A 23,574-nucleotide genomic window follows, 5' to 3' on the forward strand; every position below is an offset into this window, starting at 1 on the left:
AGGAAAGAGCTTCTGCTGAGGAAGTTTGAGCAGTTAGATCTCTAATAAGCTGAACCTTAAAGGTAATAAATGGATTACTACCTGAGCCACACACATATGGACATGGGGTCAAACAGATCAGAGAGTTGATTACATGGCTCAAAGAATGTTATGGGAGACAGGGGTTTTGATTCATGGGGTACTGGCAACAGTACTGAGGTAAGAGGGGACTGTTCCACTGGGAAGGGCTCCATGTAGACCAGGCTGGGACCAGTGTCATGGCGAATCAAATAACTAGGGCTGGAGGTAGAGTGAGGGAGGCTCAGGCGAGGGAAAAGTTATAAATCTAAAGAGAAAAGTCAAGAACATAAAGCAGTGTGGCATTTTGAATAAAGATAAGCAGAGTGTGACAGTAAGGACAGAGAGCTCAACAGTAATTGTGCATGAATGAATTAGGACAAGTCAGGGGAAAAAAGTTAAAAAGTTTAAATTAAAGGCACTTTATCTCAATGCACGAAGTATTCCTAACAAGATAAAAGATTTAATGGCACAAATAGAGATAAATGGGTTTGATTTCTTAGGCATTACAGAGACCTGGCTGCACAGTGACCAAGGTTAAATGTTCCAGGGTACCTGATGTTTTGAAAAGAGACAAAATGGAGAAGGAAGTGGGGTAGTCTGATAATAAAGGATGGCATAAGGACTGTAGTGAGTCAAGGCTTTTGGTTCAGATCAGGAAGTAGAATCAGTTGGGTGGAGTTATGAAATAACAAGGGGCAGAAAACACTAGTGGGAGCAGATTATAGACTCACTAGCAGTAGCTATACTGTTGGATAGAGTATTAATCAAGAAATAAGAGATGCAATAAAAGGTAATTTAACAATTGTGGGGGACTTTAATCTTCATATAGACTGTACAAATCAAATCGGCAAAAGTAGTTTAGAGGATGGGCTGCATATGAGATAGTTTCCTACAACAATATGTCATGTAACCAACCAGGGAAAATGCAATTTTAGATCTTGTCTTGTGTAATGAGACAGAGTTAATGAGCAAACTTATAGTGCAGGATCATCTGGGGAATGGTGATACCAAGCTGCTGAATTTCACATTCAGTTCGAGAGTGACGCACTTAAGTCCAAAACTGGAATATAAAATTTAAATAAACCCAATTATATAGGTATAAGGGGCAATTTGGGTAAGGTAGATTAGGAAATCAGCTTAATAGATTTGATGGTAGGAAAGCAATGGCAAAGTTTAAAGAAATAATTCATATTTCTCAACAAGTATAAATTCCATTAAAAGTAAAAACTCCACAGGGAAAGGTGATCTATCTATGTCAAACTAGAGGTTAAGGCTAGTATTAGATTAAAAGAGGAGGCTTATAATATTGCCAAGAGTGGTAAATCTGAGGATTGAGAGAATTTTAGACATTAGCAAAGGATGACCAAGAAACTAATAGAGGGGGAAAATAGAATATGAAAGTAAACTGATGAGAAATATAAAAACACCTTGTCAGAGCTTCTACAAATATGTAAATAAGAGGGTAGTGAAAGTAAACATGGACCCCTTAATGGCTGAGACAGGAGAAATTATAATGGGGAATAAGGAAATGACAGATGTTAAACAAATACTTTCTATCTGTCTTCACAGTAGAAAACACAAAAACACACCAAAATAGCAAGAAGCCAAGGATCTAATGAGAGTGAGGAAATTAAAGTAATTAATATTAAAGAAACACTACTGGAGAAATTAAAGGGACTATAAGCCAACAAATCCCCTGAACCTAATAGCCTACATCCTAGAGTTCTAAAAGAGCTGGCTGCAAAGATAATGATAATTGGTTGTGATCTTCCAAAATTTCCTAGATTCTGGAAAGATCCCAATAGATTGGAAGGTAACAAATATAACACCACTATTCAAGAAAGGAAGGAGGGAGAAAACAGGGAACTACAGGCTAGTTAACCTGACATTGGTTGTAGGGAAAATGCTGGAATTCATTACTAAGAAAGTAATGTAACAGAGCACTTGAAAAATCATAATATGATTAAATAGACTCAACACAGTTTTATGAAAGGGAAATTGTGTTTAGCAAATGTATGAAAGTTTTTGAGGATGTAACTTGCAGGATAGACGAAGGGAAACCAGTTGATATAGTATAGTTGGATTTTCAAAAAGCATTTGATAAGATGCCACACAAAAGATTGTTACACAAGATAAGGGTTCATGGGGTTGAGGTGATATTATCACAGATGAAGGTCTGATTAAAAGGACAGAAAACAGAGAATAGGAATAAATGGGTCATTTTCAAATAAGCTGTTACTGGTGGGGATCAGTGCTGAGGCCTCAGCTATTTACAGTTTATGTTAATTGCTTAGATGAAGGGGCCGCGTATAATATATCCAAGTTTGCTGATGATACAAAGTTAGATGGGAAAGTAAGCTATCAGGAGGACACAAAGGGTCTTCAAAGGGATATAACAGGTTAATGAGTGTGTAAGGAGGTGGCAGATGGAGTATAATGTGGGGAAATGTGAGGTTATTCACTGTTGAACTGGCTGCTGCATTCTCCACATTACAACAGTGACTACACTTCAAAACTGCTTCATTGGCTGTCAAGCGCTTGGGATGTCCTGAGGATGTGAAAGGTGCTAGATAAACTCAAGTCTTTCTTTCTTTCTTGACCTCCCTCACATTTAAAAGCAAAACATTCACCCCCTCAACCCCCACCCAGTCCCAGAGACTTTCCCAAAAGGAGCAAACCCAACGGGAGCTGTTCTACATTGCGATAGGGAATTAATCAATGAATGCGGTGAATCTCCTGCCTTACATTGACCTGTAACGTTGTGTCGCTGTTTAGCAGCAAGTCTACCACCCTGGAATGGACGGGCTGTCTTATGAGGAAAGGTTGGACAGGCTAAGCTTGAAAGACAGAATATTTTTCCAATGGTGAAAATCAATTAAACATTGGTGTTCAGAGGGATTAGGGTGTCCTTGTACAAGAGCCACAGAAAGTTAACATACAGGTACAGCAAGCAATTAGGAATGGTATGTTGGCCTTTATTGCAAGTGGGGTTGGAGTAGAAGAATAAGGATGTCTTGCAGCGATTGTACAGGGTTTTGGTGAAGTCACAACTGGAGTGCTGGGTACAGCTTTGGTCTCCATACTGAAAGAAGGACATACTTACCTTAGTTGGGGTGAATTGAAAGTTCATTAGATTGAGTTCTGGGATGAGAGAGTTGTTCTATGACAGAAGATTGAGTAGAATGGGCCTATACTCTCGAGTTTAGAAGAATGAGAGATGATCTCATTGAAACAGATTCTGAGAAGGCTTGACAGGATAGATGCAGAGAGGTTGTTTCTTCTAACTGGACTGTAGAACTAGGGGGCACAATCTCAGGATAAGGGTCAGCCATTTAAGACTGAAATGAGAAATTTCTTCACTCAGCAGGTTGTGAATCTTTGGAATTCTCTACCCCAGAAGGCTGAAGATGCTCAGTCATCGTGTATATTCAATGCTGATAGATAGATTTTTGAACTCTAAGAGATTCAAGGGATATGGGATTAGGTAGGAAACTGCTGAGCTTGAAGACCAGCTATGATCCTACTGAATGGCGGAGCAGGCTCGAGGGGCTGTATGGCCTGCTCCTACTTTCTATGCCCCTTTGTTCTCGGTTTTAAAAGCTGTTTATCTGTAACATCTTCCAGTTTTGATAAATATACCACATCCAAAATGTCAACTCTTTTGTTCTCTCCTCAGAAGCTGCCTAACCCTAAGTGTTTCAAGCATCATTTCCTCTTTGTTATGCTCAGTTTCCAGGCACAGCAAAGAAGAAAAACTGCTTTTTAGTGTCACCAGTAATTAATTCTGTTGCATTATTTCCTTGTACTCTATAGATGTAATTACTTAGCTTGTTCCTAGAACTGATGCATTACGAGAAGATGCCAACAAACTGAAATATGACTCACCAGGTAATCTTATCCATCTCCCTGCAACCAAGTTTCTAGCCTCTCCTGGCAACCTCAGACAGATCAGAAATTGGCTCTGATGGGAAAGCTGTAGATGCAGCCTTAACCCCAGGTATATCAGGCAACTGCACAAACTTTTCCTCTGAAATCCAACTGAACTAATTTCATACAAATGCTCTTGAAATGGTAAGGCTTCACAATGGCCTATCAAATTGGTTTTATTTTCAAATAAAAAGTATTATAAACCCCACAAAACTAATTCACCCATGAAAAAAGCAGAAAAACAGCTCCAGCACACAATTTGTATTGCAACAGTTCAACACAATTCAACACAAATATCAGGCTTTTCCTTTGATAACCATTACAGTCCCACTATTACATATTGTGTGCCTTGAGTTGGCGTTAATAAATCACTTTTGAGAGGTGTGTTATAATTATGTACCACAGAAAATCATTATTGGATCGTTTCCTACCTATTCTCTGTCTCTAGTTCACTCTCCCTTCTGTTGGCATCCTCCAGTAAACTTTGTAGAAGAGCTATCTTTTCGTTATCTGATCCCTCTTGGTTCAACTTCAGGATCTTGTTTTCATGCTGCAGCCGGATAAGTTTCTCCCTGGAGCAGGAATATAATGTCAATCCAAACATCACATACTATGCAACTTAATTCACAAAAGATACTCAACTATAGAAGTTCAAAGCACAGAAACAAGCCATTCAGGCCATCATGCCTGTGCTGCTCCGCTCTCTCTCTCCATGGCCTATTATATTTCTTTCTGCTGCACAACATTTATGGATTTTTTTTCTGAATGTCTCTCTCACCATCACCCCCCACCATATAATCAACATTATTGTCATGAACATTTACAAATTCCCTTCACAAAATTTATGTACCAAGCTGATGTTGATTATATACGCAACAATGTAACATTCAAGCTATATTCAAATATATGATACACTAACTAAAAATGAATAACCTATAATAATTTGCAGGTTTTGTCTGGCCCACCTATTTAAGGGGCATTTCTGTTGGTGGGTTTATTTGGTGGGCAGTGCCTGGGTACACTTAGTACCTAAATGATACAATAAAGTTTTAATATACCTAATTAACCAACTGTCATCCCACATGTGCAAATCAACAGTTTTGCAGAACAACTTCACCAAACATAAAGCACTCCGCAAAGGGGGTTGGTACGGACAACATTGGACGGGCAATAGGCTATGCCCCTTTGTTTTCGGTTTTAAAAGCTGCTAATCTAGAACATCTTCCAGTTTTGATAAATGCGCCACATCCAAAATGTCAACTCTTTTGTTCTCTCCTCAGAAGCTGCCTGCCCCTAAAGGTGGGTGGGGGGGGGGGGCTGGCAGAGGGAAGGGTTTTTTTTGCATGGGGGGGGGGGGGGGGGGGGGGAAGAATGGGGATCGGATTGTCATAGTTGGGGGCAGATGGGAAGGGGCCTGCATGGGAGGGATGGGATGGGGATGATATATAAAAGGAATGGGATGGGTATGGCATGAAAGGGATGGCGTGGGTAGGATGGAATGGCATGAATGGAGATTTAAAGTACTACTGTTGCAATAAAGATACTAATTGCATTGCAAATGTTTTACGAGTCTCTGCTAGTCTATAATAATCATATGCAGTTTTTGTCAATCTGCATTGGTCAGTGGGTTGATTTGGAGGGCGGTGCCTCGCACACTGAGGACTGGAGCTCGTGACACATGCGGCTGCCAACGATTGGTGTGTTGCTGTCCCCATGCAAAGATGGCGTGTGTGTGTGAAACGGTGCGGATCGGATTCTCCTTGACAGTTACGAAGGTTGTTTTTTTTTTAAGCTGGGGCATAAATTAGCAGGAACTGCCATTTGTCTTTTCCTCTCACCCCTCTCCCAATGGGGTTAACTTAGGGTAGCTGGGAGATAAGTATATGCAAGCATTACCTAGAATCCCCTCAACAACGACTGTTGACCGTACCGACAGTCATTGCGGTAGGACTTACTGGGGAAGATACCAGTTTCCCCACTAGCCACTAGCCACCACCCCCCCAACCCCCTCCACCACGATAAGGATTGAAGCCGAGAACCTGCTCCATTTTGTGAGTCAGTGCTGCCTTGTGTTTAGTTCGGGCATAACTGATCCTGTTGAATTTATATTCGATGATTTTCAAAATGCCAGCCAAAGAACTGCTGCTTGCTGGGGGGCTGGGGTAGGAGGTGTCAGGGTCATTATGGAAGGATGGGGATGCATGTGAGGGATGGCATGGGAAGGATGGAATAGCGTGGGATAGGGAGGGCATAGGAAGGGTTGATGAGATGATGGAATTGGTTAAGTTTGGCAAACTGGCAGGGAAAATTATTTAATACAACTTATTTAAACTCAAGGCCCTGTCTAGCTCTCAGGTGGGCATAAAAGATTCCATATTCAATATTGAAGAAGAACATGGGAGTTGTCCCAGTATCTCCTGGGTACATTTATCCTTGGGGCGGCACAGTGGTTAGCACTGCAGCCTCACAGCTCCAGGGACCCGGGTTCGATTCTGGGTACTGCCTGTGTGGAGTTTGCAAGTTCTCCCTGTGTCTGCGTGGGTTTTCTCCGGGTGCTCCGGTTTCCTCCCACAAGCCAAAAGACTTGCAGGTTGATAGGTAAATTGACCATTATAAATTGTCACTAGTATAGGTAGGTGGTAGGGAAATATAGGGACAGGTGGGGATGTTTGGTAGAAATATGGGATTAGTGTAGGATTAGTATAAATGGGTGGTTGATGGTCGGCACAGACTCGGTGGGCCGAAGGGCCTGTTTCAGTGCTGTATCTCTAATCTAATCTAATCTTATTCAAAAGATATTCGTTGTACTAAAAATGAAGATCCACTAGACTTGAATGAAAATGTTTTAGAAAAGCTGCCAGGTTTTTCCAGGGTGAGTAGTTTTGATTCTGTTAAAGACTTCAGTGACAGAATAACTAGAAATCCTGTAACTAAAGTACTGTTATGATAATACTAATTTGACCGAAAATATTTTGAGAGTCTCTGCTAGTAAAAAATTAATAAGCAGAGTACATGAGTAAAGCACCAAATACTGTTAAAATGGGAAGATGAATTTTACTGCAGAGAAATATGAAGTGATGCATTTTGGAAGGAAGAATGTGGAGATGTAATATAAATTCATTAGTACAATTTTAAAGTGAGTGCAGGAACAGAGAAGCATGGGGGTTCACATACAAATCTTAGAAGGTGGCAGGGCAAATTGATAAGGCTGTTTTTTTAAAAAAAGCATACGAGATCCTGGCTTTAAAATAGCGCACACAATACGAAAGCACAATGTTAAGCTAAACCTTTTCAAATCACTGGTTCGGCCTCAGCTGGAGTATTGCGTCTAAATTCCGGGCACCATTCTGGGATGGCAAGGTCTTGGAAAAGGTGCAGAGGAGATTTACCAGAATGGTATCAGGGATGAGGGATTTCAGTTAATAGGGGGACTGGTAAAGCTGGTATTATTCTCCTTAGATCAGAGAAGGTTAAGGGGAGATTAAATAGAGTTGTCAAAACTATGAGGAGTTTTGGTAGAGCAGATGGGGAGAAACTGTTTCTATTGGCAGGATGGTCAATGACCCGAGGACACAAATTTAAGGTAAGTGGCAAAACAATCATAACATTAGGAGACTTTTTTAGGCAGCGAGTTATGATCAGAGTGGCGCGAAGCAGCACAAAGTCCAGTTCGACGGAGTCCTGCTGTGAAGTCAGGAATTTGGTGAGTATGAGAATTCAGCATAGTGAGGGAAGATGTGCTGTTCTAGTCTTTTACAGACAAGGAATGGCCCGAGGGAGCAGGACACAGCAAGACCAGAGAGATGAAGTCCAGAGGTATTATTAGGCAAGCAGGTCGGTGACTGGTTGATGAGTTTTAAGGTTTATTTATTTTCTCTAAACTGGGCAGTAGTTTGAACTAGGACCCAGAAGATAAAATTGCTGTTATTGAATCGATAGCTTAACTAGTTAAACTACTTAATATTACTACAAATTATCACTGAGTGATATTTCAAAACTTGACACCCTAATTAGTTAATAAAAGACATTAAAGATGGCAAAGCAGGTGAAATGTTGCTGCTATAGCATGTGGGAGCTGGTGGACACCAGTGTGATCCACAGCAACCACATCTGCTGTAAGCGAGTGCAGTTTGAGGTACTTTGACTCAGAGTTGATGAGCTGGAGTCCAAGCTTCGGACACTGCGATGTACCAGGGAGGGAGAAAGTTATCTGGACACTTTGTTCCAGGAGGCAGTCACACTCCTTAGGCTAGGTACTTCAGATTTGGTCCATGGTCAGGGCCAGGAGGATGTGACTATGTGTGAGGCAGGTATGGGGGAGTACGGAGGATCCTCAGCCCTTGCACCTGTCCAACAGGTTTGAGATTCTTGCAGCCCATGTGGACGAAAGCAGCGACTGCAGGAAGGATGAGCAAACTGACCACTGCACAGCGGTACAGGAGGGCCATTCAAGTGGGGGGAATAAAATGGAATGTTCTCTACAGCTGAGAGCATGAGTCCCGAAGGCTATGTTGCCTGCCCAATGCCAGAGTTAAGGATATCTCCAAGGGGCTGGAGAGGAACTTGGACTGGGGGGGGAAGGATCCAGTTGTCGTGGTCCACAAAGGTACCAATGACATAGGTAGGACTAAGAAAGGAGGTTCTGCTAAAGGAGTATGAGCGGCTAAGGGCTAAATTAAAAAGCAGAACCACAAATGTAATAAACTTTGTTTTACTACCTTAGCCACAAACAAATTGGCTAGGGTAAATAAGATCAGAGAGTTGAATGTGTGCCTCAAAGACTGGTGTGGGAGAAATGGGTTTCAATTCATGGGGCACTAACACCAGTACTGGGAAAAGAGGGAGTTCTAATGCTGGGATGGGTTTCACTTGAACCGCACTGGAACCCATGTGCTGGCAAATCATATGACCAGGGCTGTAGAGAGGACTGTAAGCTAAATAGTGGGGGTGGAGGGGTGGGGGGAGAGGCTTCATGTCAGGGGTGATTTAGAAAGTTAACGAGAAAGGAAAAAGCAATAGTGCAGGGTAGCAATACGAGTAATGGTAACCAGTGTGTGTCAGGAAGGGACAGAATGTGCAAACATAAGAGTGCACCAGCAAATAAGGTAAGATGAGGGGAAAATGATAAAAACACAGAATTAAAGGCTGTTTATACGAGTGCACACAGCATTCGTAACAAGATAGATAAATTGATAGAATAGAAATAAATGGATATGATACAACAGCCAGTACAGACACATGGTGACCAAGCCTATTCAAGGGTATTTGACATTTCGGAAGGATAGGAAGAAAAGGACGTGGGGTAGCTCTGTTAATAAAGGATAAGATCAGCACAGTACTGAGAAATGATCTTGGCTTGGAAGATCAAGATGTAGAATCAGTTTGGGTGGAGATAAGAAATAGCAAGGGAAAGAAGTCACTGCTGGGAGTTTTTAAGGCCATGTACTAGTAGCCACACTGTAGGACAGAGAATAAATCAAGAAATACTAGACACTTGTAAGAAAGGTACTGCAGTAATAAATGGTGATTTTAATCTTCATATTGCTTAGACAAATCAAATTGGCAAAGGTAGCTTTCAGCATGAGTTCACAGAATGTATTCAGAACAGTTTCTTAGAATATGTTCTGGAACCAATCAGGGAACAGGCTATTTTAGACCTGGTAATGTGCAATGAGACAGGATTAATTAATGATCTCATAGCAAAGAATGATCATAACATCATGAATTACACATTCAGCTTGAGGGTGAGAAACCTGGATCTGAAACTAGTGTCTTAAACTTAAATACAGGCAATTACAAAGGTATGAAGACAGAGTTGGCTACAGTGGTTTGGGGAAATAGGTTTAAAGGTAAAATAGTAGATAAGCAATAGCAGACATTTAAGTAGATATTTCAAACTCTCAAAGATATAAACCATTGGGAAAGAAAGACTCTATGAGAAGGATGCACCATCCTAACTAAGGAAGAATGGTATCAAACTGAAAGAAAAGGCGTACAATGCTGCAAAGATTAGTGGTAGGTCAGAAGATTGAGAAAATTTTAGAAACCAGCAGAGGATGGCTAAAAAAAAAAAGGGAGAAATTAGAATATGAGAATAAACTAGCAAGAAATATAAAAACAGAAAGTAAGAGCTTCTACAAGTATATAAAAAGGAAGAGACTAGCTAAAGTAAATGTTGATCCCTTCGAGGATGAGACTGGGGGATTAATCATGGGAAACAAGGGAATGGCAGAGGCTTTGAAAAAAAATTTAGTATCTTTCTTCACGGAAAACGACGCAAAAAAATCCCAGCAGTAGAAAATCTAGGGACAAAAGGGAGCGAGGAACTTAAAAATAATCACCATCACTAGAGAAAAAGTACTAGGCAAACTAATGGGACTAAACTGGCAAGTCCCTTGGACCTGATGGCCTGCATCGTAGGACCCTAAAAGATAAGGCTGCAGAGATAGTGGATGCATTGATTGTAATTTTCCAAAATTCCCTAGATTCTGGAAAGGTCCCAGCGAACTGGAAAACCGCAAATGCAATACCTCTATCCAAGAGAGGAGGGAGAGAGAAAGCAGGAAACTATAGGCCAGTTAGCGTAACATCTGTCATTGGGACAATGCTGGAATCCATTATTAAGGAAGTAGTAGCAGGACTTTTGAAAATGATAATGCAATCAAGCAGAGTCAACATGGTTTAATGAAAGGAAAATCATGTTTGACAAATTTATTAGAGTTCTTTGAGGATGTAACAAGCAAGGTTGGATAAAGGGGAACCAGTAGATGTGGTGTATTTGGATTTCCAAAAGGCATTCGATAAGGTGCCGCATTAAAGGTTACTGCACAAGATAAGAGCTCATGGTATTGGGGGTAATATATTAGCATGGATAGAGGACTGGCTAACTAACAGGAAACAGAGAGTCAGGATAAATGAGTCATTTTCAGGTTAGTAAACTGTAACAAGTGGAGTGCCCACAGGGATCAGTGCTGGGGTCTCAACTATTCACAATTTTTATTAATGACTTAGATGAAGGGACCGAGTGTATTGTAGCCAAATTTGCCGATGATACAAAGATAGATAGGAAAACAAGTTGCGAAGAGGACACAAAGAGTCTGTATAAGATAGGTTAAGTGAGTGGCCAAAATTGAGTGGCGAGTATAACGTGGGAAAATGTGGGGTTGTCCACTTTGGTGGGAAGAACATGTTATGACCGGGTGAGGAAGGGGTCTCAGGTTCCCCTTCTGCCCCTTTGCTGGTTTGGCCGTTAACAGGGTTTAACTTTTAAAACAGTGATTTTAGCTTACCCAGTCAGTGAGCCCATTGCTCACTGCACTCTAACTGTAATTGCAAATGAACCAATCAGACAGGTTTTCTTAGGTTCAAACAAGAAAGATGTAAGTTTATTAGCCTCATCACTCTAACTCGGTGAAAAATTACTAAAATACGCAACACAACCATGCTAGGATGCACACGAGAGAGAAACACACACACACAAAGAGATACAGAGGGCTGGATTTTACATTGGGCAGAGGGGAGCTGGCCACCGACGTAAACGTCGGCGGTGAACCCGCTTCCGCCTAGCCTTGGGATCCGTCCTGCATTTTATGGGTCCCCAGGCTTTAACTGTTCTAAGCTGGTACTTCCACCCACTTGAGGGAGGAAGTCCCGCCTCATTGAGCTGCTGGCCAATCATTGGGCCGGTGGCTCTTAGTCCCAGCAGCGCCACCGGGAGTGGATAAGTTTGGTTTGCCTTGCCAGGGATACTCAGTTGCACCCCGGCGAGGGAAGGGTGGTCGTTTGGGGGGGAAGCAGGGTGGGCATCCTTCGTCGTGGTGGTCGTTGGAGAAACGGGGCACTGTGAGGCTGCCAGCTTTCACTGAACGGTATTTCCCAGCTCCAGGATGCCCGCTTGTCACGGGTAAAATCCCCTTGGAGGCAGGCAAAGACCCTTAAGTGGCTGTTAATTGGCAACTTAAGGGCCTTGGTTGGCCTGGGACGGGCGGCTGTTTTTCGCACAGCCCCCCCACCCCACGTAAAGTGGGGCGGAGGTGGGAAGGCCTCCCGAAGCCTCCTGCTCCATTTTACATCACTATTGATCGTCACTATTGACAAAATCCACCTCGCTAACTGAATCAGGGAACATACCCATTGTCTCTCTATTCAACTGTCTCTCAGAATGCAAACGTGCAACCATGTTTTTAGCTGTTCAACTCCGTGGTCCTTTCAAACTGTTCAATGTCCAGTAAAAAGTTTCAAGTAGTGTTCCATGTGACAAAAATAATATGTTTCCATTTGGTAGGTGTGATTTCCGTCACAAATAGAAAAGCGGATTATTTAAATGGAGAGAGATTGAAGAATGCTGCGGTAGAGGGGGATCTGGGTCTCCTTGTACATGAATCACCAAAAGTTAGCATGCAGCTACAGCAAGTAATTAGGAAAGCAAATGGAATGTTGGCCTTTATTGTAAGGGGGATGGAGTATAAAAGCAGGAAAGTCTTGCTACAACTGTACAGGGTGTTGGTGAGGCCACACCTAAAAGTACAGTTTTGGTCTTCTTACTTAAGGAGGGATATACTTGCATTTGGGGGCAGTTCACTAGGATGATTCTCGGGATGAAGAGATTGTCTTATGAAGAATTGTTGAGCAGGTTGGGCCTATACTCATTGGAGTTTAGAACAATGAGAGATGATCTTATTGAAACATAAAAGATTCTGAGGGGGCTTAACAAGGTAGATGCTGAGATGATGTTTCACCTCCTGGGGGAATCTAGAATTAGGAGGCCTCCCATTTAAGACGGAAAGGAGGAGGAATTTTTCCCTCATATGGTCGTTAATCTTTGGAATTCTCTACCCCAGACAGCAGTGGAGGCTGGGTCATTGAATATATTCAAGACTGAGCTAGACTAATTTTTGATCACAAGAGAGTCCAGGGTTATGGGAGGCAGGCAGGAAACTGGAGTTAAGGTCACCATCAGATCAGCCATGATCTTATTGAATGGCGGAGCAGGCTCAAGGGCCAAATGGCCTACTCCTGCTCCTATTTCTTATGTACTTATGATTTGGAATATACTGCCTGAAAGAGCAGTGGAAGCAGATAATGTTTAAAAAAGGGATTGGATATATACTTGAAAAGGAAACATCTGAAGGGCTATGGGAAAACAGCAGGATCGTGGGACTAATTGATGGCTCTTTCAAAGCATCAGCATAGGCACGATAGGCTGAATGGCCTCTTTCTGTGCAGTAAGGTTCTACCTCAAGGCATTACATACAAAGATCTGGTCCATAACATAAAGGTGTTTCGTTGTTACACACCCCCAGGTTCACTACTGTGCTACAAAAGCAAAATACTGTGAATGCTGGAAATCAAATAAAAACAGAAAATGCTGTAAATATTCTGCAGGTCTGGCAGCATCTGTGAATAGAGAAATGTTTCAGGTTGATAACCTTTCATTAGAAAGGTTATTAACCTGTTCTGACGAAAGGTCATCGACCTCTGTTTCTTTCTCCACAGGTGTTCCACTGCTGTGCTGATAGATACAAAGATATAGAGCAGTGGGAATCAGCTATAACAATAAGCAGGCAATGGGACTGCTTGAGGAAATGACTGACATCACTGAATCTGAGTGGATATCGGGACAGACCCAGGTTTATAGCAGTTAAGTGTTAGATATCCTCCTGTATTACACTAACACTTTCTCTTTCACCATCATTTGTAAAAACCAATGCAAAATGTTTACCATCTCTACCATAAATTCATCCTTCACAATTAGAATTGCTCCTTCATTCGTGAATGGTCCTACTCTTTTTACTTATATGATTATAAACCATTCTTTTAACTTATATGCTTATAAAAGCCGTTAGTCTTTTGCATATTCCCTTATTCCCTTTTAGCCCTTCTAATATCGATTCCTTGATACACTTGCTATGTTCCCCATGATTTACTTTCAGTATTGATAGCCTTAGCTTTACTATTTGTCTCCCTTTTAATTTTCTGTTCAATTTAAATCTAATTATCCACACAACTCTACTTTGATGCACCTCCTTTTCACCTTGTAGGAATATTTATATTTTATTCTGTGTAGTAAGCTTTTGTGGCTCTATGGAGATCATCATATCAATGCAGAAGCACAGAATTCTTGGCCTCGAACAATCCACCAGTCATTCAGGTAAGCTTTCATATAAACTTCTACTTAAGAATGAATAAATTGGGTGCATGTAATATTGGCAGTAGTAAACTGGGGCAGAATAAGGAGGAAATTGGGATACAAAATACATTTTTTTTTAAGCTGCACCACTAAGCATTTTGCACAGCAAATTCTGAACACATGAAGATTAAAGTTCATAGCTTGTTCATCATATATGAAGATAATTATGTCATCCCTTACTTAATACCTGCATGTCATTGCACTCCAAGAACTACAAACTTACAACTACCTTGGGAAATATACATTTTGCAAGTCAGATTTTCCATGATCTATAGTTGCAAATAGTACTGAAGTTGTTAAAATAGAACCCAAAAGACTTGCAACAGATTAAAGAAATAATAGGTTTGGAAATTGAAGGTACAGAGCTGTTAAAGACAGGACTGATGAAACTGTACTTGAGCATAACTGATTCATATTAAAATTCCTTACAAGGCCAGATTAAATCAGATTATTTGCCTTTGAAGTAAAAGACATTACGATCGTTTGTAAGATTTAGCGTATCTTTTACTTACTTGATTTCAGGGGTTATTATCTCTGCCGCTAAACTGTCTGATGCCTCTTGACTGTTAATTGGAATAAGTCCTATTAGAAATACAAAGATTTCTCAATGTTATGCTGTCTGGATTCAATTACCTTGCATTAAACACTAAATAACTTGGCAATCTAAAGCAAAAGAAAAATAAAGCTTTTACTACAAACCTGCTGTAAGTTGGCCTTGATGCACTTGAACACACCGCAGTTCTTCAATAGTCTCTTTTAAAGAATCTCTCTCTGTTCTTAACCTCTGTAGAAATATTTGAGTTTCAGCAAGATTATAGAATACAATGTGTATTCAGAACATTATGAAACGTTGCTTACTCGTAAGTGAGTTTAAAATGAGTTCAATTTCTACCATCTATAAGTACTTTTCACTTTTGGGCATAAGACTAGCATTGTGATAAGTAATTTTCTGAAAACCTCTATTGTAATTTAATTTCAGTAGGTTGTTTGTAAGGAAAAAGTTAAAAAAAAGTGTTATTTGAAACAAGTGCAACACAAATGTGAAATTTACGATAACCTTCCATGGTTTATCAACATAGGTTTTGTTTCAAATAAAATTCAGAAGTCAGAATTTGTTACCAACATCTAAAATGAACTGGAAAAAGAAACTTACATCTTTTTCTTTTTGAAGAGTATCCACTTTTTCTTTCAATCTTTTATACTCAAATTCCATTTTGTCTGCCTTTTTTGACTCCTCGGACAACCTGTTTTGAAGCTCAACCACCTACAACGATAAAAATTTAATAATTTAATACTGTGAAATTTAGAAATTTAATTTTAAATAGCCCTCCACAATTACTACCAGACAACTGAAACCAAAACTGACATAGCAACACTTGATTGCTATACAAGCATTTGGCAAATTTAAAGTAAACCAAATTAATCTAACATAATTGTAGTAAAATACTGCACCTTCAACATCTAAAAATGCTGCTTATTAGATACAGTAGTTACTTGAGTACATTATAATTAACAACTATTGTTATCACTAATTTGGTCAATTCTGCAATGATAAAGGAAAAGCTGGGAAAGTATTCTTTATTCAAGTACTCTATTTTATAAGAAAACTTATGGCAGCTCCTTTCTAATGGCCGACTGAATGGTTTTACTCACAGGTAATGTGTTAAGGTGACTTCAGTGAAAGCATTGAAGGCTGTGATTCAGAGCAGCCAGGGAAAAAAGATCTATGGCATTATTTCAAACAAAAGCACTAAAATGATGGATAGTTGCAACCATTATGATTTTACACTAACTGGATCGCTGTGCGCTCGGATCTTGGTAAAAAGCAAGAATATAATGAATAATGGTATCAAGCGTTTACCAAAATACTGTGTAAGCACTTAGTCTTACTGTGGTCATTCAGTAAAAAGGAGTGTGTAAACAAACAATTGGTCATGGAAAAAGGAACTTAAAGTTCAGTGTTTCAAGATATTCATTGAAATATAGGCTATTTTAGGTGAGGAGAGCAAGATAATGCTTGAAATTGTTGAACTAGATCTTGTAGCTGATGACTAGACCAGTTGTGCGCCATATACATTATACAAATTTGTAGCTCTCTGACTCGAGGGAATGGAGATGGGTTCTGTACTGGGGCAATGACAGGTGGTGTAAAACGTTCCAGGATTGTACTCTTCATCAGAACTAAAAGAAATTCTGAAAAGCATTCATTACTATCTAAAAAAAGGCAGGGTGCAGGAGGAAAATCTAACACAAACAGAAATCTTCCTGTGGCCTGCCACCTTACTCTCTGCCTCATTCCAACTTTAATCTCTGACCTTGGCCTTTTACATTGTTCCAACAAAACACAATTTCAGGTTGCTTCAGGAACAATATCTTATCTTCTGCTGGTCTGAATACAGACTTGAGCAACTTTAGCTATATCCCCCATTTCATTTACAGCAGGAATTGCTGATGTCGGACAAGATTACTGGTATCCAGAGGGACAGGAAATAGTTTGGTGTTTTGGGTATGTGGAGAGGGCACCATCAGAACACTGTTTCCTGGTCAGAGGGGTGGGACTGCACCCTCGCTGTTGATCTGTTCTCTTTTTGGACAGGTAGGTACTTTGCCAGCACCTTCTATTTTGTTTTCAGGTCTGTTCCAATTTGAAATATGATTCCATGTTTTCAGTTTTCCATCTCTCCCACTTTCTCACCTTGCCCTTAGGCTTCTCATGGTCTCAGTAATTTACAAGTCCTCTGTTTCTTTAACATGTTTTATTCCTTTAATGCTGGTGAAGTGACAGCACCAAGCTTACTTCAACTACACCTACCATCCCCAAGACGTCTACTGTTGAGTACAAGAGTGGTAATGTCCTGGGAATATCGTCAGCTACAAGATCCCCTTCAAGTTATACACCATTCCGACTTGGATAGACAATGTTGTTGCATCATAGTTTCAGAATCAATAAACTGACAGTCCCCGCTCAACACTATAATGCAGGTACGATCTCCACAAAGTAGTCACCCACCATTTTCTCAAGGTAACTAGGGAGTGGCACTAAGTGTGATCTCAGCAGCATCACCCACAGCCCAAGAATAAATTAAAAATAAACATTAGTCAATCTACTGATACTTCCTCTGTATTTGGCTATCTATCCTCACTACCTCATTTCTAACATTATTAAAATACCAGCTTTTCTTTATTTTCCAGTCTTGTAGAAGGGAACAAGCCCAAAAGTGTATGTCTATTCTCTCCACTAACCCGTTGGTTGTTTCCATGTTATTGTTTTTGCTTTCCAGTATTTTGGTTTTTTTTTTTTACTACTACGACTACTACCTAGACCTTGCCAGGAATGGTACCTCTTGAATGTTCTGTACTACTTCTAATATGTGTTTGTCTAGTGCATAATTTATAAAAAGATTTGCTCAGAATATAAATTCCTTCAACATTCTTCTGTAATTTCATACTTGTCTTTTGTATGTCTCCAGTTGTGCTCGCGTAGCATTTGCTTTCCGTAGCTCCTCCTCTAGACTGACTGTGTTCTGCATGTACATTGTATTCTTTTCCTCAAGGAGCTTCACCTGCCGACGCAAGTCACCCAGATCCTCCAATTTCTTTTTGTATGACTCTACCATGCCCTCCAATTTGCCCACTTTATCAGAAGAATGCCTAGAAGAAAGAACTTGCATTTATAAAACATTCTTGCATGCTCTCTAGATGTACCAAAATGTTTCACAGCTAATTAATGCCTTTAAAATATAGTCCTAGACAAACATGTTGACGAAATTGGCAATAATTAAAATAAGAAATAAAGTAAAATACAATACAATATTGCTGTTTAAACAGCTAGTAAGTAAAAATGGTGAAAGCATCAGATACATAATATGCAGCAGAATGATGTTAAACTCCAAAGTGGGACATAATCATAACACACATACACAAATTATTTAAAACAAAATAAAACTATGAGAAACAATAGCTTTGAATACTTTGATACTCAGATGAAGAACAGATCCTAGTGGTATCACTGATAATTTAGATATACAAGGATTATGAAATATAATATGCTAATTGATATTTCAATCTCCTCATGCTGAATGAAGAGCTCCGAAACAACTCCATGAGAGACGTGAAAGTGCAAACAGACAGTCACAGATTGTTTACTCACACGTCAAGTTACTAGAGCAGAGGTGGTGTTACATTTGGTATTTAGCAGCCTACTAGAGGATTTTGGTTAACAACCGAGGAGTACTAATTATTGTACTATAGGGATTTACACCACTCACCACCTCCAGGCGCTTACCCATTGTCACTCGAGATAAGGAGGCCAAAGAAAGAAGAGGGATTTACTGTTATGCTAAGAAGAATTCATCGAAGAAAATGGAATATATTTAAAATTAAGGAAAGAATTTTTTTTTTTTACAAAGACTAGAGCAAAAGGGTTAATAACGGTTTCCATTTATAAAGGTAACTAACATAAAAAAGATTCCAGGGAATTTACTAAAGGGTAGAAGAAACATTTAAACAAAAAACATCTACAAGTTATCAAAAAGAAGGATTCAGATTCCTACTAAATGCAACTGAACAGCTAAAAATGTATTAGGAAAAGTAAGAGGAATGCAGTCAGACAAATCAAAGTAGTGAGAAGGAGGGCTCAAAAATTAAATTACCTAAGGACATCCATCTCATCCTTTAAAGACTGGGCTTCCTCTGCAAGGCTTGTGAGCTCTTCATTCTGTTGTCGTAGTTCTAAGATTTCTTTCTCAAGTTCCTCACATCGAATCCGATAATCATCTTTTGCTGCTTCCAATCTGAAATTCATAATCATATAAATTGAACAATAATGTAGCAGTAATTTCAAATACTTGAGTCCATCTAGAATACGGCAACAAATTAGCGTTGCTACAAATCACTAATTGAAATGCCTTACATTTGTCACTAATAAAGATGAAACTGACATTGAAGATATTCTGTGGAGAGAGAAGCAGAGTTAACGTTTCAGGTCAGTGACCTTTCATCCGAACATTGACCTGAAACATTAACTCTGCTTCCCTCTCCACAGATGCTGCCAGACCTGCTGAGTACTTCCAGCATTTTTTGTTTTTATTTCAGATTTCCAGCATCTGCAGTATTTTGCTTTGATTTTAATGAAAATTAAAGGCCTGCTACCTGACCCGAACCCGACGACATGCGTCGTGTTGGGTCACTCTTCGGGTCCGGTTTTCGGGCTCGGCTCGGGTCGGGTCGGGCTGGGTCCAGGTCGGACACACATAGTATTACATTTTGCTCTGCTGCTAAGTGTCAAAAGTTGAAAAGCCTACCTGAGCTGGGAGTCCAAGACGTCAAGCAGGGAAACGCTGAGTCTGCGCAGTGCGTGAGTGAGCTTCTCTATGACATCATCACGCTCATGCTGCAGCTTCGGAATCACAAGTTAGGTAAAGTGAACATTCCGGTGCTCGGGTCGGGCTGGGCACTGGAAAAAATGGAGGGACTCGGCCGGGTTGGGCTCGGGTCCGATGCGGTTCTGTCGGTTCGGGTTGGGTTTTTTTCCCCGACCTGAGCAGGCCTTTAATGAAGATATTCTTTTTGTTGGAGTTTCCATGTGCTTGTTAAGTTAAAGGATATTCCCTGCTGAGGAATGGAACCTGTGGCAGTACCAGGCATGGAACCTGTGCAAGTTCCCTTTACTGACAGCTTAATGAACACATTTTTACCTGGCAATGGTAATAAGCATCAAAGACCACAAGATCCCAGATTCAATCTCTCATCTATGCTAAATTAGATCTAGGGTAGGGGTAGTGGCATTACAAATGCCCCTATTGTTGAGGTATGGAGATGGGAGATAGTCAAAAATTTCCATGTCTGCTTAGTTTCCAGTAACCCTTCTAAGCTGTTTGACCATGCTCATGGTGACCGATCTCCTTTGGCTTTGTTTTTCAAGAACAGAGCTGTTATATTGAGTATCAACAGAGACACAGTTATAGGCAGTGAGGATAGTTCTGGGATTACTGAGAAAGGAGCTTAGGCACTACACATATTTGCAAAGCAATGGAAATTTGTTATTAGTACCTAAAGGTCTCTTCTTGTAGTTGTTCCAACTGGGTTTGCAATTGAAGGTGTCTACGTCCTGCTGGACTGTTGGGATCTTCAATAGAATCAGATTGGTTGAGGCGCTCCATAAGAGCTTGATTTTCTACTAATAAACTGCCTTTTTCTTCTTGTAGAGCTGCGACCTGTGTAAATTGAGAGAAAAAAAATCACAGTTGCTCTTTGATAGACTATACAGAAAATCCAAGGTCCACAATGTATTTCCTTCAAAAATACTTATTAATTATTAAAATTGACATCAACAACAACTTGCACTTATATAGTGCCTTTAATGCAAGAAAATGTTACAGAAAAGTAATAAGACAAAAAAAAACACCAAGCCAAAAAAAATATCAGGACTCGGGTCTGAAAGTTTTGTCAAAGCAGTACAGTTTAATGTGTGTCTTAAAGGAACAGCAAATCAAAAGATTTTAGGAGCAAGTTCCCAAGCTTAGGGCCTAAGTGGCTGAAAGCACAGCTGCCAATCATCCATCAACATCAAATACTAAAGTATTTGATGTAAATTGTGTCCATATCCCCATCGCATTTCTAATTACCAGTGATACATGCCAAGTGGCATTCTTTGAAGCATTTTCCATTTTAGAGAAACTCTTTCCATTCAAATGATGGGTTTGAACCTGCCTGCACTATCACGCTCTGGCTGTCTCCGCAGCAATTTTGCCACCTGAAAGTCCTCTGTGGCAGACACTTTGTTAAAAAGTGAGTCGAGTGCTTTTTATGCTTCAGTTCTTTTCCAGACCTGAAAGTTCTTAATTTTGTCATAATGCTTTCATTAAGCAATTGCCAACCTAAAATAAACTTCCCATAGTCCAGCCAAATCTTGTTCTCCCACGAGCATTTCTCCACCCTGCCTCCCCATAACCAGGCTCACTCTTTTCCTACGGCTTTATTCCCAAACCATCTCAGGAGCTTACTTTATCAATAACCAGCTTTCAATTAACACCATAATCTCTCACCAAATGTGGAATAGCACCTCCAGTACTGTCCCTGATGAGTGGCCCTGTTACTCCATGCAATTATCATTAGCAACCCAGCAGTAAATTATATTACTGGCTGGAGACTTCCACTTGTCCTGGGACTGCGTGCTTTAGTGTGTTCAAACCAGTATATCACACCCACTTCTTTGGAAACTTTGACTGCTCTTAATGTGGTTTGCAGGTGAGTATATATATTTTTATTAGCGAGTACATGTTACTCTCCAGGTGTCTAAGCCTGTTTTCATACATCAACAATGATGGAACTTTACTACAAGTTTGTAAAACTACCCATACTTCCACTGTTCTTACGACATTTCCATCTTATGTCCAAATCCCTCCACGGCCTCAACTCTCCCCACTTCTCAGCTCCTCCAGCCCTACAACCACCAGGGAGCTATGCATGCCTCCAATTCTGGCCTCTTGTGCAGCTTTTGCCTGCCACTGGTGGCTGTGCCGTCAGCTATCTGAACATTAAGTTTGAGAATTCCCTTCCTAAGCCTCTCCCTTTAAGACACTCCTTAAAAAGCTACCTCTTCAATGATGCTTTTGGCCACCTAACAGTTTCTTCTTCGGCTTGGTATCAATTTTTGTCCGATTACCCTCCTGTGAAGCACCTTGGAATACTTAACTACATTAAACTACAAATGCAAGTTACTGATCCTCCAGTTCTCCATATCTCTCCCCCACCACCCCCAAAGACACCACCACTTGACCAGAAGACTACACTTAGTCTCAACTCCTTGTCTGCAATGCCACGCCAGATCAACTGGTAATATATTCAAAATCTTACAGCTACACATTCTTCCTGTCTGCACAACTTGACTTCTTGGTGCCTCAGTGTTTCCCATTATAACTTCTGACATCCACATTTGCAATGTGTTTTTATCTCTGTAAACCCACAACGATTGCACCTTCTAAACACTGGGTTTCCACAAATCACTCAATGATTTTTGAAAAAATTAACAATTATCATTTTCTCCCTATGGTAATTCAAATTTCTAATGTTTATAAAAGGCTTTAAACAAAATAAATACATTAAAAGATATAACATATTTCATAGTAACATTTTGTGGTTTTTAATGCTTTTATTAAAGGATTTACTCAAGGCCTCAGCATTTCGAAAAAGCCTGGGCTCGAAATTGATATTTTTGCCAGGAGCTGTGATGGTGTGAGCTGAATTTGGATTTCCAGTCTGAGAATCTGCAGTGTACCTAATGTCCCAATATGTATCAGTAATATTCAATCAGTTTGAGTTTCTACTCAAATTTTTTTTTTTTAATTATTTGAAGAAAAGCTAGTGGACAAATTTCAAAAATATTATTCAGGTAAAATTTATACTTTTTTAAAAAAAAACTGTGTGTGTAAGTAAAAGAGGTCAATGGTTACTAATGTGTTGAATTTTTTTGTTTTGCATTCTACAAGTTTTAGAAAGTAAAAGTTCTACCAAATACTGGTCTTGACATCAGCATTTATATGGCATAGACACATAAAAACATAAGGAGCAGGAGGGGGCCATTCAACCCTCTGGGCCTGCTCCACCATTCAAAACCATCATGGCTTAAATACTTCAATTCCTTTCCTGTACTATCCCCATATCCCATAATTTCTTTAGTATCCAAAATTCTACTGATCTTTGTCTTGAATATATTCAATAACTGAGCATCCACAGCCCTCTAGAGTAAAGAATTTAAAAGATCTACTATCCTTTGAGTGAAATTTTTTTCTCATCTCAGTCCATATGGCCAACTAACCTGTGGGCTTCAGCTACTTATCAGTGACTTAGCTGACACAATTTTCTGTCCATTAACCAAACTACAATCCATGCCAATATATTACTCCAATCCCTTACTCTGAAACTGTGAACCCTAGGTCTAGATTCCCCAGCCAAGGGAAATATCCTCCTCTGCCCTGTCAAACCCTTAAGAATTTTATATGTTTCAATGAAATTACCTCTCATTCTTCTAAATTCTAGGGAATATAGGTCCAGCCTACTTAATCTCTCCTCATAGTGTTATGGGTATTTCCATTTTTTGTTAAATTTTGAGAATATTTGTTCAAAAACTGGCAAGGATTCCATAGATGCTGGAACTTTGTTTTTTTTTTAAAAAAGGTCACCAGAAGGTTTGGACTGAGTTTGACCTGTAAACAGTTACTGGAAGGCACTGTTTTCAAATAACCCAGCAGGAGTTGCTTTTGACTTGGAGAGGTGTTTACAAAGGAGTGACAGGCAAAGATTTATGGACATCAGGAGACTTGACTTCTGGAATGTTTTCAATTTCAATTGTTTAAAAAAAAGCCAGTTGATTTTTGTCTGCCAGAAGTCCAACAGCT

At 40.0% G+C, this 23,574-nt stretch overlaps 1 protein-coding gene across 7 annotated transcripts in view; it reads right to left on the reverse strand.

Moving 5' to 3' along the window:
• LOC137376263 (protein Hook homolog 3) overlaps positions 1–23,574 on the reverse strand; it is a 155,638-nt gene that overhangs the window by 44,756 nt on the left and 87,308 nt on the right. For all 7 annotated transcript variants that reach the window (XM_068044485.1, XM_068044464.1, XM_068044495.1 and 4 more), the window contains 7 exons: positions 20,228–20,391; positions 18,829–18,969; positions 17,626–17,827; positions 15,330–15,440; positions 14,876–14,960; positions 14,689–14,758; positions 4,419–4,559 (listed from right to left, as the gene is read on the reverse strand). In XM_068044485.1, coding sequence (XP_067900586.1) covers positions 4,419–4,559; positions 14,689–14,758; positions 14,876–14,960; positions 15,330–15,440; positions 17,626–17,827; positions 18,829–18,969; positions 20,228–20,391 — 914 coding nt within the window. The remainder of the gene's footprint in view (positions 1–4,418; positions 4,560–14,688; positions 14,759–14,875; positions 14,961–15,329; positions 15,441–17,625; positions 17,828–18,828; positions 18,970–20,227; positions 20,392–23,574) is intronic.

The sequence above is a fragment of the Heterodontus francisci genome, chromosome 1, assembly GCF_036365525.1.
Source record: "Heterodontus francisci isolate sHetFra1 chromosome 1, sHetFra1.hap1, whole genome shotgun sequence".
Lineage (NCBI taxonomy): Eukaryota > Metazoa > Chordata > Chondrichthyes > Heterodontiformes > Heterodontidae > Heterodontus > Heterodontus francisci.